Below are 19,991 nucleotides of genomic sequence, written 5' to 3'. Positions count from 1 at the left end.
TTCTTGAAACACGTAACTGAACAGGATGTTTTATTGTATATTGTTGCATTTCATAACGTAATAATTCTTCTGTGCATGACATTTTACTGCGAAAATGGCGTCTTTTTTCTATTATTTTTCGTGAAAAGTTGTCAAAAAACTGTGTTAATGAACTTGTTTTAATTTTTCTTGATCATAAAATGAAATTTATAAGACAAGTTTATTTCCATACACAAGTATTTGCCCCATATTTTACCTACCGTGCAAGCAGCTTTCATACCACGGGGACAAAATTAGTGTAACAGCACTTGTTTCAAGTTCGGTAGGAAGTGTAAGCCTTACATCAGGATGAGTGAAATGGTTAACTGTATGGCTTGAAAGTAGAAAAAAAATATTCATCCAAGATTGTCTGGAAGTTCAGAGAGAGAGAGAGAGAGAGAGAGAGCGAAAAAGAGAGAGAGAGAGATGAAAAGATTGTGTCAAACATTTTATTGGGATAGGGGTATTTCAGATGAAACTTGTATAATGTATTCCTCGAGAGCATCGAAGACGTCTAAACTTCATTAAAATAATTCCATTTAATTGGTGTAGATAAAGGCACTTAATTATCGTTATGTTTAACGGTTTCTGGAAAAATCAGAAGGTTAAAGCTAAGATTATAAACAGGTTCACAGGAACTATCTAATTTCCTAAAAGTGTTCTATACGTTATAGACTAGTATTTGTAAGCTGTTATATGGGGCATTTAAACGCTTGTTCATTCCACAAAGAGATTCTCTTTAATTACACATTATGTGATGTGAAAACAATTAAAAGCATGTTGGATGACCTGCCTCATCTCAAGCCAGAAATGGGGTGTAATTATGTTAAGTAAAATAAGGACAAACAAAAAATGTTTGTGCAAGTGAAATATTATTTTACACAACTATTTAAATTTCATCATCGTCAGCTGTCATGAGAAGTTTTTGATTCCGTAACACAATACAGACGATTTTCCAGCTTCCTCTCAAACACATATTCCCACTAGTAATTCGTTCTGACAACTATGACTACGTACTAGTATTTCAAATTCATGAAAAACAAATTTTCTACCGTTGTAATAGATGATCATAAATTATATGTACTCGGTCGTAGATATAGATAAATATTTTTCATCAAAATCTACATATTTAAGTCACGTTTATAATATTCAATTGTCGACATATGTGTATATTTCTTTTTTATATCTACCGCGGTACATATACATATTTCAGTCATTTTGTAATGTTGGAAATTCAGACGTGAAAACAAAATCAACATCATGTAAAATGCATTGAAAAGTTTCTCTTCCTTCCAATAATTACGATGCCTGTAGAAAAATGCGAGTTTTAGAAGAAAGAGAAACATGGACACTACTGACTGTAGCCGGCTGCTGTCTTTCCGTTGATATGTAAGGTGATGGAACAAAGCATTTCTTGTGTTTAGAATTTATTATCGCAGCTCATATGTTTGTTCAGGTAACAATCATGAAATTAAAACAAACAAGGCATCCACAAACCATCATAGCACATTGTAAACCTCTTTAAAACCTGTCTCTACCAAAATGGATCTTTTCTATCTTCACATATCTTGTTAAACAAGGTAGAAATTATTTTTTAAAATAAAAGTAACCTTTAATTTTCCATTACGAAAGTTTAAAAAAGTTTTTAATTTCTTGGCGACAAGTCAATTTGCAAAATAAATAAACTAATAAAACAAAATTCAGAAAAAGTATCATTCAAACCACATTATCTTAATAAGGAAACGTTACGATGGCTTCCTTCAATATGTGACAAATTCTGGAGATGAAACAACTGAGATATTATAGTTTTTTCCCCCCAATAAATACAATGTCTAATCATTTGATGCCACCTTTTACAGTAATTAACATGTACACTGAGGACTATCAGACTTTCTGTAATCAGAAAGCACATATCACACGGCACAAGCTTCTGGTGTACTGGAGGGAGAAACTGCACCATTATAATCACAACAAAATCATTAAACACTAACGCCACCATACAAAAGACATTTTTTTCCAGATATATAGATACACAGGAGAGTGTTTCAGCACTAAAATGACAAACAATAACCCTGAACAAATCTTTAAGTCTGCTTGCTGACATGAGAATATCCATGAGCATGAAATAAATAAGGAATGGTCATTTTGATGTAAGAGACAGGGTGAGGAGTTTACACCACACACAGACCAGTGCTCCTCAATCCAATACACAGGAAGAAACATAACTCTAGACTCTCATAGAAAAAATATAGCATGCATTTAAAAAAACTGGTTCAAAATAAAAAAAGCATTAATTTAACAGACCTAACCTAAATGTATATGAAAAATATAGTGTTCTTAACTAAAATAATTCTGTTAAACAATACATGTAAATGTATTTGAATTTGAACTTGGTGAATTCTAACATAATGACAATGTGGATATCTCACAGATAACATAATAATGATGATAAAAAAAACGCAAGAGGCCATTGGTCCAATTGACTTCACTTGTCTTTGCTACAATGTATAATTATCTACAATACATGTATATCCCTTCAAAAAAAACCCATTTAAATTCAAATCATTTTAAAACAAATATCAACATTATTTATCACAAGCAAATTTTTTTTCTATTATTAAAAATGTGGATGCAAATAGGAAAAAAATGGATGCACTTTAACAATGTTAATCTCACTTTACAACCTATTTTATTCTTAATGAAAAATATAAATATGTAGGTCCCCAATACATGTGCAGTGGCACCTTATATATTGCTTGCCAGTGAAATCATGGGTTAAGAAAATCAGCCCAACAGTATCCTGTTTACCTGACATCCATTGTAATTAAGTTAGGGTGGCACTGACCATTATTTAAGCAAACTTGAAAACAATAGTACAGGCCAAATTTAGTTAAAATACAGGGTGCTTTAAAAGAAAAAACTGAAAATGTGAAAACTGAACAACAATGGGGATGGTAGAACTGATGCTAGACAAATTTTGATCCATTTATTAAGTTAAATACAGATCAAAAGGTAGCTATTTAATACAAGCACTTCCTATATTTCAATGACTAAACAGTAGAACAAAAACACTCAGTAAATACATTTCATGAAAATATTCAAACATCACAGATAAACAATACAAGAAGTGTGAGGAGTGTGAACTATTACCGTCATACTAGCCACATTGTTTAACAGGTAACATACAGCACACATACCTGTAGGTCTCAGGTAAGTACTAAGGTGCATAAAATAAAAAAATAAATAAATCTGAGTCACCACAACCTTATGTATGAGATGAGTTGATGAGGAGATGTGAGGATCTTTCTTCATTGTCACATCAGAAGAAATCAGTGAGGTTCTGAAAGAAATCTCCTCCACAACACATCATGGGGTGTAGATATCACAGGTATGGAAAGTTTAAGTACACCGACAGGTAAAAGAATGACTGTTTCCCTACGGAAATGGACGGAATTCTCTCTCAGATCAGTACTGGAGATTCATAATGGCTCTGTTACATCCTGACAGTAACATGTCAAAAGAAGCTATGCTGTAATTAAAAAAAATTCACCAGGCTTTATAAATCATTCATACCCTGTATAAAATAAAACTGTAATTACAAATAACTCCTTTATGAAGACTTTCATAAGGGTACATTTTTGTGTACAAATTATGGCAATGTGCATAGAAGTCCAAGTACCTCTTTTAACTTTCTAGTGCTACTGGTTCATCATCCATGTCATCTAAATCAGGGACCATGGCCTCTATGTGCTTCTTTTTCCTCTTTTCTGTCATCCCTTCATAACAAATACAATATTTTAGGTTATTTTAGTTATTCAATTCATAATTGAATAACTGTGTGACATCTACCTAGGAGATGCATTATAATTAAGACTAAAGTTCATCACAACAGAATTCCAAAAGATAAAAAAGAACTTAACATCTGTTGGGAATGAAATGAAAAGATACTGAAATAACCACTTAAAATAATTATTGAATAAAAATGGCAAACATCTAACCATCATCCACATTTTCAGCTGGTAATCCTAGCATTGATAAATCTGATAATCCATTGATATCTGATCCATAATCCTGATCTTTGTTACGTTTACTCTTATGCTGTCCAAACTGACTTCCTATAAGAGTCTCTGTATCATCACTATTGTCTATATGGCCATTTTCCATCACAGTTTTGCTTGTTGCAGAAATCTTGGCTTTCTTCTCCTTTCTTGGGGTAGGATTCATATTTACTAAAAGATAATATAGAAAAAAATTACTTTGGTTTACCATAACAAAATATTTCATAGTACCGGTATGTAAGCAAAAATATATATTTCTTTATTGTGTGTATACATCATAATAACTTTGTGTGATAATTCACTTGTTTCATGTAACAATTATATCAAACATCATACACAAAATCGCTGGCTTTTGTAATATCATCTTTGTGTAGGTAATGGATATATATCAGAAAAGTTTAAATAAACAATTTCAGTAGAGAAATGAAACAATTCTTCAATGTACAAAAATAAAGCTTTTTTTAATTGTACAGTGTCCATATCATGCATCTTACGGTACATGGTAAAACAGACAACAGTACTAATACAAGTTCAAATTCAGTTGATGATTCACTATCATATTTTATCTCAAATTTGGTATTTATTTCTTTTAATCAATCCATTAATTTAATGATAGGCTACTATGAATTTGATAGTATTCAACTTTTAATAACTGGTTTACTTGGTGTATACCCCCTTACAAACGGTGTGTCTTACCCATGGAGTTTGTAGGCAGCCCCTCCACCAGCCTGGCCCCCTTGCCCAGTTTATCACACATCAGGGCCAAGTGTTTCTTCACCTTGGTCGTATCCTCTGGTATGTGTAGGGGTTGGGGGTTTAGTGTCTGATCTTTCGATGATTTGGCTAGGGTAGTTCTCAGCAGGTGTGTCACTGCAGCATCAACTGACTCTTGCCAACCCTGTTTATACAGAAAGCTAGTTCATCAATTTGTTGTGTAAAATCCATACATGTATCAATACCCAATAGAAACAGCTTGTAATAACTCATGTTTTTGGCATGCTAACAAGCTTTGAAGATATTCTTTTTCTGTCCAAATGTAAGATCATATAATCCTGTGTTTTTTACATCCCCAAACTTCAGACATTTTTTGGCTATTCTTACAAAAGGAATTGCTGAAACAACCTCTTTTCAAATATGTATAATTTTGTTTAAAAATAAGCTGACCTTATCTGCCAAAATCTTTATAACAGTTAACTAAGAGACTTCATCTGGTTTGACCAGGTTAACACAGAGGCTGTGAGTGTGGAGTGTACCTGCTCTGTGGAGCTGGATACGACAGGAGACACACATTGCTGCAGGACCTTGTACTCCTCCTCCGACATGTTGGTCCACAGCTTGATCAGGTAATTAAACAGGGAGGTAGCACTGGACAGACTGAGAGCTGCCACTTCCTGCGACTGGTTGTTCTCCTCTATTGTGTCTGCTAAATGTAAGATCTGCCAAAAAATTATCATCATGAACTATTATAAAATTCAATATCTCTTTTTTTTTTATTTTCAAATATTTTAGACTATATTTCTTTTTATCACACAAGAAATACAAGTATGTAAAAATTTCATTTTTTTGGGGGGGGGATTTTAGCTGCAGTTGTATTACAGACCTGTCGATATGTCCCTTCCAACAGAGTGTCTAGGTTGGCTAGGGGAGAGGGAGTTTTGTCTTTGAACCTTGTCAATAGCCTTCTCTGTATTGCACGGAATTGTGAGGCTCGCTGATTCAACATTTCTTTACATCTGTCTGCATTCAGCCGATGCTGTAAAGATATTACATCTTAATTAATATTATCAGAGATACCAGTTACAAATATGTAAGTAGTGCTAAAAAATTTGCGTAACAATGAGAAAAAATCATGCATTTTCCTTGTAGGCAATTTTCTTTTTTACTCAGGATTTTGAAACCCTGATTGTAGATCGAAATAACACCTACCTCAAAGTGGGCATCAATTAAATCAAAATATTCCTGCAGTGGTAATTGACCGGCAAAATAAAGTGCGAAGCTGTCATTTTTCCCCCGGTTGAAGTGACTATTGAGTCTTCCTGACAGCTCCTTCACCATCAGCCACATGGCTTCAAACCTATCACACTGCAGCCGGTATCTCTCTAAAAATTCAAGCAATTCCCTACTCAATTCAAAAGGCTTCTATTCATTTATCAAACTTTTTAATCAACCCAAAATGCTTTCCCAAATCATATGAGCTTTGTTTCTTTATTAATATAATCCTGCAGGTTAAGTTTTGCTTTGAGAAATTTAAACCCCAAAAGGAGAATGAGTTCACTCATAATGGATAATGACATTAAGAAGTGCTTACGAGAAGTTTTGGATGCAAGAACTGTCACAATGGGACCATTTCCATAATACTGAAATCCTAAAGCAGCACCCTGACCTCCAGCATTCTCCCCAAGTAAATCTACAAAGTACAGAAAATTCAAGATAATCAATGTAAGTTACAAGCTATTCTAATGGAAGTAATACCTTTGATGCAAAAATGAGACACTGACCATTAAATGGACATTTGCTGGAAGTTCAGTTAATTAAGAATAAGCCAAGACGATTCATACCAGGCCCAAAAAGGTAAGTTTTTAAGGCACTACTACATTGTGCAAATGACTGCCACATTACGGTAATTTCATTACTATCTTAAAAAGGGGAATAACTCATTCATCATATATTCAGTATTTTGCTACTACTTGAGGTTTACAAACCTGGGAAAATTTCATTTAAGTTGGCTGGAGGCTTGTTACTGTCTAGTGTTAGTTTAAACTCTGCATTTTTGACTGGAGCCACTGGTTTTATGACAAGTTTTACAGGAAGTTTGACCCTTGCTGTGGCAACTCTTGGAGCACCTGCATCATCAAATAAAACATTCTTAAACTCCAGATATCTTCAACATACATGTACAGAATGTATACATATGTCTTGAATATGAAATTAGGTTAAGCATTACAGTCAGTGCAAAGAGTATTAACTGAGTCTGACCAGAGGCACTCATGTAGTTGGCTGAAACAGAGACTGTCATGTCAGCAGGCATAGCCTTCCCAACAATGAAAAATGACACAAACTGTTCGGACGGATTACTGGGATCTGAAAAAAAGAAAGAAATTAAATAACATATTTCTAAAGAATTTTATCATTAAATGTTTTCAAAAAACCACAATAGCGATTCTCTTAATTTGTTACTTATGGTCAATATAAGATATATGTAGTTTCTGGTAACTATATTCAACAATACCAATTTAGTATATCCATGAATTTATAAGTGAATTTATCTTACCAACAGATGAAATCTCAAATGATGAGACGTTGGACTTAAGTGGCCAGCAGGCATGGACATGCATATTGATATGCTCTATTGTAAGTCTGGCCTTGACCTGAACACGGACGGTAATGGACGGCACAGGGTCGGGGTCTTCAAATTCAACCTCAGTGGCCATCTTTAAAAGGTATGGTTACCATTAGGAATGTTATTACATGCTTTACAAATACATGTCCCCCTACTCATATTTATACATTCAACAACAGAAATGAAAATGATAATGTAAACTAACATTAAAAAAAAACTTCAAAGAGTGATAATTTATGGGTAATACTTACAGAAACATCATCAAAGTTTGTGTTAACAGTGGCCAGCAGCTGCAAATCATCTTCCTGTTTCTTCAGGTTCGGCATCAGAACTGTAATGCAAAATGAAAATATGTACATATCTGATATCATTTAACAAAAGAACTCAAGTGTAACATTGCATCATCAAAAATCAAATTCATACCAGCTTTATGTGAAGACTGCTTGATTCTTTTCTGTAGCTGTGCCATTTCCCGATCCATATCAGCATAATTGAGTTCTCTGGATTCTGGCACTGGAGGTATGAACAAAGCTGGATCTGTTCCCAGGTAAGAACACTCCAGACGGCCTTTGTCAGACAAGGTCACTATAACACCTTTTAAGTCCCTGGAATTAGCATATTAGCAATTTTAATTATATTATTATAATATATATGACATTAATAATTAATATCTAATATACATTGTATTACTATTAGCATATATTAAAGTATCCTCAAATGAGAGATAATGTGATCTTGAAGTAGCCAGTTTACAAATACCTGAGTGAGGTAGAATGCATACATGAAGATTACACATTTATGGCATGAATGATTACTTTACATCATTGCATTGACTTTTTATTGATACATCTAAATATACATGTATCTATGCTTACTGAAAAGTAGCCAGTTTCACTTGGACTGGTGTAAAATCTAGCTTGGCTGCCCACTTTAAGGTGATGTCTTGATACACCATAAGAGAATTGGTGGTATGAGTTCCAATCAGGCAATTTATTGTGTTTTCTACAACTTAAAGTAAAAACCAAAATATTCAATACTTAGCTCTAATGATGTTTTAAAACTCTGAACGACAATACAAAAGTCTGTAAATTTGCAAGTAATACTATACCTGAACAATATGGCAAAAAGCAACTAGGTTCATACTCTAATTTCTTCATCCACCTTAATTTTCCTATCTCAGTCAAGCAGAATATGTTTCTTTCCCCTGTAAAAATTGATATCATTCACACACTTAACATGCTGATCATAAATCAATGATTACCTTAATAAAAATACAGTAATGAAATAAATATCAAAATAACTACCATACATCCGGTAATTTTTGTGATGATCTAATTTTCCCCTTTTTCATGATCTCTTTTAAATTGCATTATATCCTGTATCATTTTCTATAAGAAACTTTTTAAATCGCAAAAAATGACTGATGCAAATTAAAAATGTTACAGATTTTCCCCAATTTAGCAGATTTTGTGACATGCGAAAAAAAATGGATGCGCGGTATATTATCAAACTGAAATAATGCTTTGCTAGCATTATGCTCAAATTTTTATACAACAATAATTGTGTATACAATCCACTTTCAGCCACCAGTTAATACTGAACATATTTCAAATGCAAACCCAAAAAATTCTTCATCTTATTGCTACTTATACATGTATTTCTCAGTTTACATTCCTTTAAATGATGAAATGGATAAACTTACCTAAGACTAGGATGGACGGTGGACAGTTCTCATAGTTTACAACAACCAGATCTAAGGCTTGTTCTCCCAGATTGTAACACCAGTCCCACTGTTAAAACAATTACCGTAGGTAGAAGTTACAATTAATATCTTATTTAATAATTATTACAAATTTCTATTATGCACTGTCTCTGCTGTTTATTTAAAATCTTAGAGTCATTTGAAATACTGTGTTGTATTTTTTATTGATCATCTGGTTAATCTGTACCAAAGCTGATGATACATGCACTTAAATGTAGAAAATCGTACCGTAACCCGTTTCCCAGATTTTATATTCTGAGATTCTTCTTTTGTTTTGGCATCAGTAGCGACAGCTAGTACTTGGTATCTACAATCATGATAAAATTGCTTGCATCAGTAAGCTTTAGTTGGTAATTCTTTGTTACCATATTTTATATCACAACAACCTACCATATTTGAAGTACCGGGTATTTTGCAACAGTCAACAAAAGTTTTACGAAAACATGCAACAGAATATTTATTGAGTACCAGTACCAAATACAATGATACAAAACACTCTGTTTTCCAAAGAAGATGCTTGCTCCTTTTAAAGATAAACAAGAATAGCTTTTACTACACTCAAGGTACATATATTTAGTAGATAGTTTATTTACAATTTTAATTATGGTTCTACTGTGTTTGTAAATAAAGCAAAACTTTTTGAGTGTCTCAGCTAGCTGTCAGACATTTTGAATTTATTGTGAGCATTACTTATTTTCTTAAACCCTATTTAATACTAAATTTAACGAGAATTGACCAAATTAAAATGTTATCCCTCAATGACAAAAAACCCCCTGTAAACCTTGGAAAATATCTTCATACAAAATATATACATGGTACATGTATCTACCATATATGTACAAGACTTATCAGGTTAATTGCATCATTAACATGCATATGCACAATAATTAATAGTTAACAAGTTATTTTGTTTTGGAAAAATTGTCAGTTATGATACAGAAGATTAAAACTTTCTCATACTTGTAGCACTCCAGCTGCCATGTTGATGAGACTGTCACAAAGCTGTCTAGTTTTGGCATGTATCTTATTGGACCCGGTAATAAAGCACCCGGTAAAAACCGACAGAAGGAGAAACTCTCCTGCTCAAAAATGCTCACAGTACCATCCATGGACTGCACACAAAGGAAATCCCGCCCTGTTCAAGGAAAGAAAACTGATTGTAAACTATATAAGAACATGAGATAATAAGTTTTACGAAACACAAATAAATGTGTTCACATGCAGGAATGAGGTTGAAAAGAAAATAAAATACAGCATTTACCTTTAACACCCCCAAATGGACCAAAACAGAAATTGAACGCTGTCCTTTTCAAATTATGCTCAAATGACATATTAAGTTGAAAGTGTCTGCCATGTTCCACAGCCCCTGAGGTGACTGAAATAAAAAAAATTTCGTATAATAAGAATAAATTAAATGCAACAATTTTTTAAATATATAAAATTTATCATTTTGGCTGCAGAAATTGTGGATTTTTAATAGAGAAGCACCTCCAACTTTGTAAACAGCTATCTTTCTAGGATGCAGAACTGCTAAATGTAAGTTTTCTGTTCCTCTGAAATATGAATAAAATCAGGTTTTGAAATGACTTGTAAGAAACTTAACATTGAAAGAGTAAATGGTTAAATAAGTACCACAGTACTCCCATATATAACATGCTCAAAGATCCCCTTTGGTGTCGTTTTTGCTTTTGCCTGTGTATCTTTTTCTTCATAAGTTGTTAATAACTTGATAATACATGTATGTGAAATTTGTAAGTCATTTTATTCAATAATCATACATTACTTTATAAACTCCAGTACAAGCCCTGTTTAAGATATCTAAATTCTGAACTCCAACAATATTTTTAAAATACATGTACTTAACTAGAATACGTATGAATATACATTTTACTTCTAATAATATATACATAATGGTATTTACACACTCATTTGAGCTATATCAAGCAAACTTTATATATGTACTTACGAAACAAATTTCCCAGCTTCCAACTGAAGAATGGGCTCAGGTAACGAGGCCTCTAGCAAAACATCTTCAGGTTTATAGCCAGACCAACCATCATCTGTCTTTGTAGGTTTGGGGTTAAATATTCTTAATATTCCATGATAACTTCCAATAATTATCTTGTCTGTCAATTAAAAAAGAGGCAACTTTTAATATAAACTGTTAACAAGTTGGATTCTTTATGGTTCAAATAATGTTTATAAACTATTTTTGAATGATATAGAATATAACCATTAAAAATTAAAAACAAATTAGATATAAAATAAGAATGACCAGTTGATTGATCTAAATAAAATGAATATTATACATATATATTACAACCAGAAAGGAATGACACTGTTAAACTAAAAAAGAAAAAAAAAACTGTAAAAAGAAAAAAGAAAACGATTAAAATGTACAAAAGGAACAAATTATACATTAAGACTAAAACAGAAAAAAGTTTACGTGTACAGTCTATTGTTCAATATTAATTCTTTAAACCACCTACCAAGCTCATCGGTGGCATTGTCAATATTTGCTACACAGAGACATCCCAGATCAAACTCCTCCTCTTCTCCCACTGTCGTGGACCACCAATCTCGAGCTTTGAACAGTGACATGGTTCTTCTTTGTTATGCTAAATCTGAAATCTGTAAAACAAGTGTTGACTATGAACAAAAAAGTACTAATAACTTGTTCCAAATGATGAGTATAATTAAACTGTTATTCAAGAGGCCCGGTTCAAATAAACAAACAAACACCTCAAATAATTATGATCCATTTTTCTGACAAGGCAATCAAGTTTATTACCAGAATTCAAATGTCTTTTATAGCTAGAATAATTATTTTTATGTTTTAGATGGGTGGCAATAAAAAGAAAAACAACATCAGATGTTTTGAGTTGATATTAGTGCGAAACATCTCAGGGCGAAGCAGAAAAGGTGCGAAACATCCCAGGTTCATTTTTTGGCTAGTCTGTTAAAAATTAAAGACTAGTGAAAATGCAATTTTGTTCATTGGCCTTGCCCTAAATATGGTCATAAATTATTGCACAATCCTGAAAGTATTATACATTTGGCTAATCTGGAAAATAAATCTGACACAACACATACTAAATCTAAAATTTTAAAAAAATCCTGTGGGCAAGCTATTATACAATGCTACACAGAATAGCATATCTCACTACAGTCTTATTATCTTCTTTGGAAGGGATGAGGGTTAACTATTATGTTAAACTTCATTTATGGTGAAAATTGAGCCTATAAAATGAAGCAATGCGAATTTGTTTGAGGTCAAAACCACCAGCTCCTGTAAACGAATATGTATTCGTCCTGTCCATCAAAATTAAAAGACAGAACTTTTCAAAATAAATATTTAAAAAATCGCAATTAATTTGTTTAAATACTGTTTAAAAATCACAAAAATCAACATTGTTTACATATATCCAAGGATAAAAGCGGCCATCATTTTAACTAGTGCTAGTGTAGGACGTGATGCTCTCCTGTATTCTTCTCTCATTATCATAATTAACTTACGTCTATCTGTGGTATGCACATTTCTTTTGAATATTTTCGCAATAAGCACAGATTTTTAAGAAATTTGCTTTAAAAACGAAAATCTTTAGGTTTCCATTTCCAAATATTTTTCACTGAGCAGCCGCAAGCGGAAATGGATTTGTTGCTTTCTGTCAGCACAGTTTCGAACTCGCCTTACACAAATCAAAGAATGTGATATTTGAACATAGTTTTTGATTCTAATATTTACGTATAAAAATCATGTCCGAGTAAAACTATCAATATGCTATAATCATGTTAATTCGAAACTATAGGAATGCTGTATACTAGTATTTTTCCATAGAGTAATTCAGACCCAGGTCTTTTAATCCTCAAAAGTGCTTTATGTAAAAACGACACATGTATTTATGTTCTCTCTCTCATATAGTGTTGGCACATTTCAATATCCCTTTATCCATTGAATTATGATATTAACTTAGGGTTTCATTATACTCAGTATGGTGGTTTACAGATTCGTATATTACATGATATCTTGTAAGTGCAGTTCACTTATGGTGACTTTTACACATTGGTCCAATTCCAAATGAATACGTGGTTATAAATTGTATATGCAAGTTATCCATATATCCAAAAGAAAACAAACTTTCTTAAAATTTTGGCAGCAAGATGTCCGGTAAAACACTAAAAATATACATCGGTGGATCCCACAGTATATGCAATAAAACTCCAGTTTGAAGCCTTATCCTCTCAAATGTACCAATATTCAAAGTCAAGGAAAAGTTACCCTAAACCAAAATGCACAACAAAATTATATCTAGTCATGCAGCACTGTACATATAGTGCCTGCAAGTTTTAAAGCAATTAATCTGATACGAAAACTCTACATAGCTGTTCCCTTGAGATGAAATTTAAACAAATATATCAACCAAACACTGCTTTATTTTGATGTTTATTGCACATGCACTTTTTGTACATTTAACACTTACACATTACAATGCAAATAATTTGTATAAAGAGGCATCACATTACAATATATATAAAAGTATTTATCCACTAAACATGCTTGAGAAACATACAAAGAAACAAAGGATTGACATGACAGTTATACTCTTTCCTCTTTTGAGATAACATTAATGCACAGAGAGTTCAACTATAGAGACTGAAAATTCATAAAAGCACCGAAGTTTTATTATCTCTCTAGGTTTTGCTGAGAAATTACAATGAAAAGATGTAAATGTACTAGAGAAATGCAAAAACAATATTGCACCCATTTTATGTAAAATATCAACTGAAGCAGATAAATTCACTCTTTGAAATACAGATCAAAGATATTGGTAGAAAAGTTAACAAGAAGAGACCTGCAATTCTGGTTGCATTTTAAAATAAATTACAATAATTGAAACAATATAATACTTTGACCTGAAAGTATTCTTTAAAAGTAATAATGATAACAAATGTACAATCATAATGAAAACAGCAAGCACATTTTCCAGCAGAAACCTACAGCAGGGCAAATTTAGACTTGTGCAGCTATATAGTCAAAATTTTCAAATCTAATTTCATATAATTGACATCCTAACTAGCATCATGCTATTTTTAGTGTGTTATTTCCATAGAAAATAAAACAAAACTGGTTTTAAATACTGTCAATTTGAACAACTTTGCATTATCAAAATAATTTTGTCCTACTTAGATTTATAGCCATAGAATGTGTAAAATCTACAAAGAAGTTTCTAGACCTATGTCAGCTGTTCAAACCTTTGTTTGTCTTTGGCACCAGGATTACAGTAAAAGCACAGATTTAGGCATGTTGCTGTAGTTTTTCCCGTCAGCGATTAAAGCCATTTAAAGGGTGAATAACATTAACAATGTGATATGGCACACTTTCCTTCCAAAAAATACAATGATGCAAGAATAATAAGTCTACAAATGATGATTTACCTCTAACCAAAAACTCGACTTGTAAGTCAAAAAGTATTAGCACTCAAATCTACTTCATATCCAATACCACCTGCTTTAAATATCATGTTAAAATGACACTGCTGGTAGTCAAAATAATTTTTGTAAATATCATTTTCTTTTCCATAGAATTTGGTCCAAAACTATACATAAACATTTTTGTTTTCTTCATATACCAGTACATTAAATCAAAGTTCAGATTCAAGATCAATAATGTATGCAACACTTGGTTATGTCAGTCAACAAACACTGGTAACATCTAGAGGACTGTGTTCATCACAAAAGGACAGAAAAGAAGAAATTTTGTAAATTGTAATACAATAAACTTGTTTACAAGAATAAGCCATGTAAAAACTAGCTACTGCAGATTCATAAAAAATACTTCACAAAAATAAAACTCATAAATTTGCAGTAAATCTACAAGTCAAAACAAATGTACTTATACCATTATATATATATATATGCATAAAAACTGAAAGTTCTAAAACCATTGATTATGCAACAACTACAATATTTTGTTCAATAGACATATTGTTCAACATGATCTATAAACTTGGAGTGAAATACAACCATTTGATAGCAGATTGTATTTGCAATCTACAAAATATATGTAAAATCTATTTAAAAATAAAAATAAATGCATATCAGATCATGACTTAGAAATTTTGCCACTCTGTCTTAATCTACATTTATCCAACACTGTACAAACAACAATATCAAATATATACACATGTACAAGATACAAAACATGACATATAAGAAATGACAACAGGTACAGGAAATGGCTTGCTGTGTTCATTTAGAGATGAAAATGTAAGTAGTGGTTAAAATAAAATCATAAAAGCATATGTCATAGAGATCAATAAATTTTGCAATAATGCAAAATCCCTCGCAATACATGTATTATATTGACCTTGTTATAATACAAGATGCAAAGGTAGCACTATACTGGAAAATACTTCATTTTCTTCCCAAATTTTTTTTAACAGTTTGGAGCATAAAGAATACTGCAAGGAAACATTTCAAAGAAAAAAAGAAAAACTTTCAATTTAAGCTGACACTGTTTCTACAAGGGATTCCTTGATAATTTCACCAAAATTAGAGCTTCCTCCAACTTGACAGTTGATCTCCAAAAGCCCAGGATGGGACTGCGTTGTAGTAGAGATGCCATCCAATTTTGGTTCTTGAGATGTGGTTGTATTATCAAGGTTAAGATAGGTCTTCCCTGTGACAATGTTGGTCTCACAGTTGTAGCTCTCCGAATATTCATTGATGGGTGTGGTACATTGCTCCTGGTTGTTGATGCTACTGATATGTGAAGAAATACCAGGACAAGCCTCAGCAATTTTGTCACTGGTGGTATTTGTCATGGTGGTATAACTGCAGGCATTTTGGTTCAAAGCAGTCTGCTGCACCTGATTTTGCATCATTTTATGTTGCTCCCATTCAAAATGATGTATGTCTGTGTAAGTTGAATCCATTTTATATTCAAGACTGCTGGGGTTTACTGCATTATGGAACTTTTGGTAGTAATGGCCATTTTGTTCATAAGATGATTTGGTCTTGTCTGCATTAGCACAGAATTCTGTACTATTGCAGCTAACAGAGTTCTGAAATGATGACAGATTTTGATAAGTTTTAGGAAAATCAGTTCTCTCAACATAATTTGGTGTGCTTTCACTGGGACACGCCTGATTTCCAGAGAAAGGTACATTTTGTTTGTAAGGGTAATAGGATTGGCTACTCTCTCTTTGATATAGTTCACCTTCATTGTCATTAAACATTAAGACACCTGTTGGCAGAGTGTTGGAGATTTCTACCATCTGCTGCGTAGTGTTGCTGTAGATATTCATGACCGCTCTCTGTTGTTCGGCTTCTGCATTCTCTACTTCTTGCATCATAACATTACAAACCTCCCAGTTTTGACAATCTCTGCAACTTCCAAGCTCATTGCTATTGAACTCGGTTAAGTCAATGGCTTCTTTTCTGTCATTTTTACAAGATATGTCTTTCTCAGTCTCTGCTACATTGTCTGGGGTTTCTTTCGAACAAGAGTGATCCACTTTGATAGGAATATCTGTGTCATGCCTTTCAAGCTCCAGTCTCATTTTTGTATGAATGAAATGAGTCTTTACCCTTAGCGGATTAAATTCTATACGACCATTTATATTTCCACAGCCTTCTTTTGAACAACCACAAGGAAATGACTGTCTGTCCACCTGACAATTAATGCCAGCCAAACTGCATGCACAACTATCAGGATCACAAAATATATTGCAATCACAACCACAAAACTCACGAGAATTTCTAACTTTCTTGCAGTAATCTTTTTCGGTGCTATCAATTTTTTTTACTCCAGACTGTCTAAGAGTTATCCGACGCTGCCTAACGGTCAATGGTTGAAGGAAACAGTATTCATCAGAATCGTCAAAGTCAGAATCCTCATCCTCCTCACTGTCCTCCATCAAAAATTCAGGAATTATTTTCCCTTGTCGCCTTTGCTCCTCCAAGTACAACTTGTGGATTCTCTTTTGCTCTACAAAGTGCTCTTGCAAAGAAAAGTCCTTACTATACAGATGTTTGTCAGACATTCCTGTTAAAAAAATTTTTTTTTTGTTAATATTTAAAGTAAATAATTACAGGGACATGAAATTCATCAGTTTTATCATAATTTTTCATTTCAATTAATAAAACAAGATAATGACTTAACCAAACTGTTAAAATATAAATGAATTTATACTCTGAATTTGCATAAAACTGTCTATTGTTCAAGCTAAATAAATGAATTGTATTAATCTCAATTCCAATCTCAATATCTTCATAATTACCTAGAGTAGATCCACCTTCACTGGGAATACAGGTAAATCCCTGAATCCTGGGGAAGTAGAACACAGTTACCCCAGTGAACTTGACCGACTTTTTCGTCTTCGTCTTCTTCCTCTTCGAGGAGAGATCTAAGAGGAAAAATACATAATTATTGTATCTACACTTTCATAACTTACAGTCACCAGTAACTTATAATGTTTCAAATGCAAATGGATTTAATTTATTTACCAAGAAACATCAAAATCACTTAAATCAGGTCTTTACACCATATAAGGTTTCATGAAAAGTACCGATCATACAATTGCTAATTCAGTGGGACCTCAGATATCTGGACGCTTCAGTTTACAGACGATTTTGTTTGGGAACAGATTTTTTATATGCTATTTTGTCTCATTTATCTGGAATTCCGCGTTCCGGACGGTCTATTTTTACCACAAAACACTGTTTTACTACTAATCTTGCTTCATTTAACTGGACGGTAAAATTTAATGCTACCCTGTTGAATACAAAAGATTACGACTGTCAATTTAGTTCCATATTTCACTTCCGTTGACCCCATTTTGGGAGTCCATCTAGACTGATAAAGCGGGGTTCTTTATATCTAAAAATGTTCATATCAACAGACAACTCTATAATGTGTTGCTATTTAGTATGAAAGGCAAAAAACCAAGTATCAACACTGGGAGCCATTGTACACAAATACAGTATCATTCATGACAACAATAAACACATTTCAGATATCGGGACGCTTCACCTATCCAGACGATTGGCCATGGGAACGAAAGCGTCCAGATAACTGAGGCTCCACTGCATATATAAACACATACTTTGTAAGCTGTCCAGCGGAACATCTGAGCTGCTATTGGTAATGATGGAACTACAACTGTTTTCAGCATCTGACGTCTGGGGAGAGGAGTCAACACCCTCCAATTTGCGCTTCATTGTGAAGTCTTTTTACATTCTGTAAAATGTCATCAATATATTTATATGATGTTGAAATCAGCATTAGAACCATTTTAACAAGAGCTTGGACTTTGGGTAGTTGTGTCAAACAGCACTGTGACTTCAGCCTGCCTATTTCATTGCCGGCCACTCAGCCATGGCTCTTTGATATCGACAAGATTTGTCTGGCTTTTGAGCTAGTATGACTACGCAACCTTTGTATGTTTCACTTGAAACCAGCATCAGTTTTAACTTGTTTTGATGAAAGACAAAGATAAATTACTTACGTCCTTGAAAGTCGAAGGGCTTGTTAAAATGGTTCTAAGATCCATGCCTTGTTATATGATTTGTTAATTACTGGTGTAACAACATTTTTTAAAGGTTTGAGAAGAACAGACACAGTTGTGAAATATATTTCCAACACATCATTAGCGGCTAGCACCCATCTCTAGAGACATGTTCATTATAGCTTAGGAACAGAATCAATATCATAATCATACATGTATCACAATTAAGTTCAAAACTTATAAATGTGTGCTTCATCAATAATTCATATAAAATTATGCAATATTTACATTCTAATTTGTTAGTCTGCAAATATTGTATTGAACATCAAGAAAAATTTAATACTTTTGAAGTCTGATGTGTCATAGCAGATTTTTAGCTGCAATAATGTAGCCCCGCCAATTTTATTTATCTGACTTTTTTTGGAGAGGAAAAAAAAAGGCAGAAGGCTACATTATTGCAGCTAATGATAAGCACATAACATTTCAGAATTAAACATTGTAGTAGTCAGATTGGGATACCTGTGATAAAAAACGTAATGAAAGCAGATATATAAAAACATACATGTTTTCCAGTATAACATTTTTGTAATTATGTATATTCATAAAAAAAAAAATATACATATATCATTATGTATATATATACCCATAGCACATAAGAATATTGAAGATTAAGCCCCCATTTTGTCCCTTATAGTAATTTTGCAAATTTAATGTCCATTTATAAAGGCAGAACCCCTTTGCTATCTGCTTCAAATTAAATTAAGTACATTAAATTTTTTAAAACAAAAATATACTAAGCAGATGTTCGGATTACACTACGGTTGTCGAACAATGCTCTATAAAATTCTTTATTCGTGAATGGGGACAAACACAAAATGACAGAGGATCTGAACAACCAAGGAAGGAAATTATCAACGTTAAATTTGCCGCGGATAGAGAGAAGAACGAATACTACGCATACTATACCTGTGCTTCTAGTCTCAATCAACAGTCAATTGACCTATTACGGTAAATTCGGTGTAATCTCTTTAGTCGTTGATTGTTCATACTCGCTAAAGCGCTCAGTGCATAAGTAGATGTGGTATTTCCGCGAATAAATATAGATCGGCATGTAAAACATAATAAATATCAATAAGAGCGTAAAAATAAATATTAAAGCTGTTCATTTGTATGAAAAATCTACTTTGAAGTTACATATATGCGATTCCTTCTGAAATTTTATGAATTTAGGTAAAGATAAAATTACTACGCGACATAATATTGATAGATTGCCAATTCCCATAGTGACGTCACAAACATTTTCC

At 32.9% G+C, this 19,991-nt stretch overlaps 2 protein-coding genes across 2 annotated transcripts; both read right to left on the bottom strand.

Annotated features, from left to right (window-relative positions):
• Positions 1 to 1,428: 1,428 nt before the first annotated feature.
• Positions 1,429 to 12,853, bottom strand: LOC105348719 (protein PTHB1). Its single transcript, XM_011458265.4, has 23 exons — positions 12,695 to 12,853; positions 11,668 to 11,809; positions 11,145 to 11,304; positions 10,667 to 10,731; positions 10,440 to 10,553; positions 10,139 to 10,313; positions 9,407 to 9,485; positions 9,119 to 9,206; positions 8,525 to 8,620; positions 8,292 to 8,424; positions 7,840 to 8,021; positions 7,668 to 7,747; positions 7,348 to 7,507; positions 7,053 to 7,157; positions 6,779 to 6,919; positions 6,385 to 6,483; positions 6,003 to 6,175; positions 5,677 to 5,829; positions 5,330 to 5,512; positions 4,773 to 4,974; positions 4,017 to 4,247; positions 3,698 to 3,794; positions 1,429 to 3,547 (listed from the first exon to the last, which is right to left on the bottom strand). The coding sequence occupies exons 2-22, from the start codon at positions 11,777 to 11,779 to the stop codon at positions 3,703 to 3,705; spliced, it is 2,823 nt and encodes a 940-aa protein (XP_011456567.3). The 5' UTR covers positions 11,780 to 11,809; positions 12,695 to 12,853; the 3' UTR covers positions 1,429 to 3,547; positions 3,698 to 3,702.
• Positions 12,854 to 13,609: 756 nt separating this feature from the next.
• LOC117681554 (cysteine/serine-rich nuclear protein 3) lies at positions 13,610 to 19,822 on the bottom strand. Its single transcript, XM_034446548.2, has 4 exons — positions 19,654 to 19,822; positions 18,286 to 18,419; positions 17,461 to 17,586; positions 13,610 to 17,225 (listed from the first exon to the last, which is right to left on the bottom strand). Exons 2-4 carry the CDS (start codon positions 18,398 to 18,400, stop codon positions 15,682 to 15,684), a joined length of 1,785 nt encoding a protein of 594 aa, XP_034302439.2. The 5' UTR covers positions 18,401 to 18,419; positions 19,654 to 19,822; the 3' UTR covers positions 13,610 to 15,681.
• Between the last annotated feature and the right edge of the window lie 169 nt (positions 19,823 to 19,991).

This window comes from Magallana gigas, chromosome 2 (genome assembly GCF_963853765.1).
Source record: "Magallana gigas chromosome 2, xbMagGiga1.1, whole genome shotgun sequence".
NCBI classification, from domain to species: domain Eukaryota; kingdom Metazoa; phylum Mollusca; class Bivalvia; order Ostreida; family Ostreidae; genus Magallana; species Magallana gigas.
The sequence above is the reverse complement of the archived record's forward strand: the minus strand, read 5'-3'. Positions and strand labels throughout refer to the sequence as shown.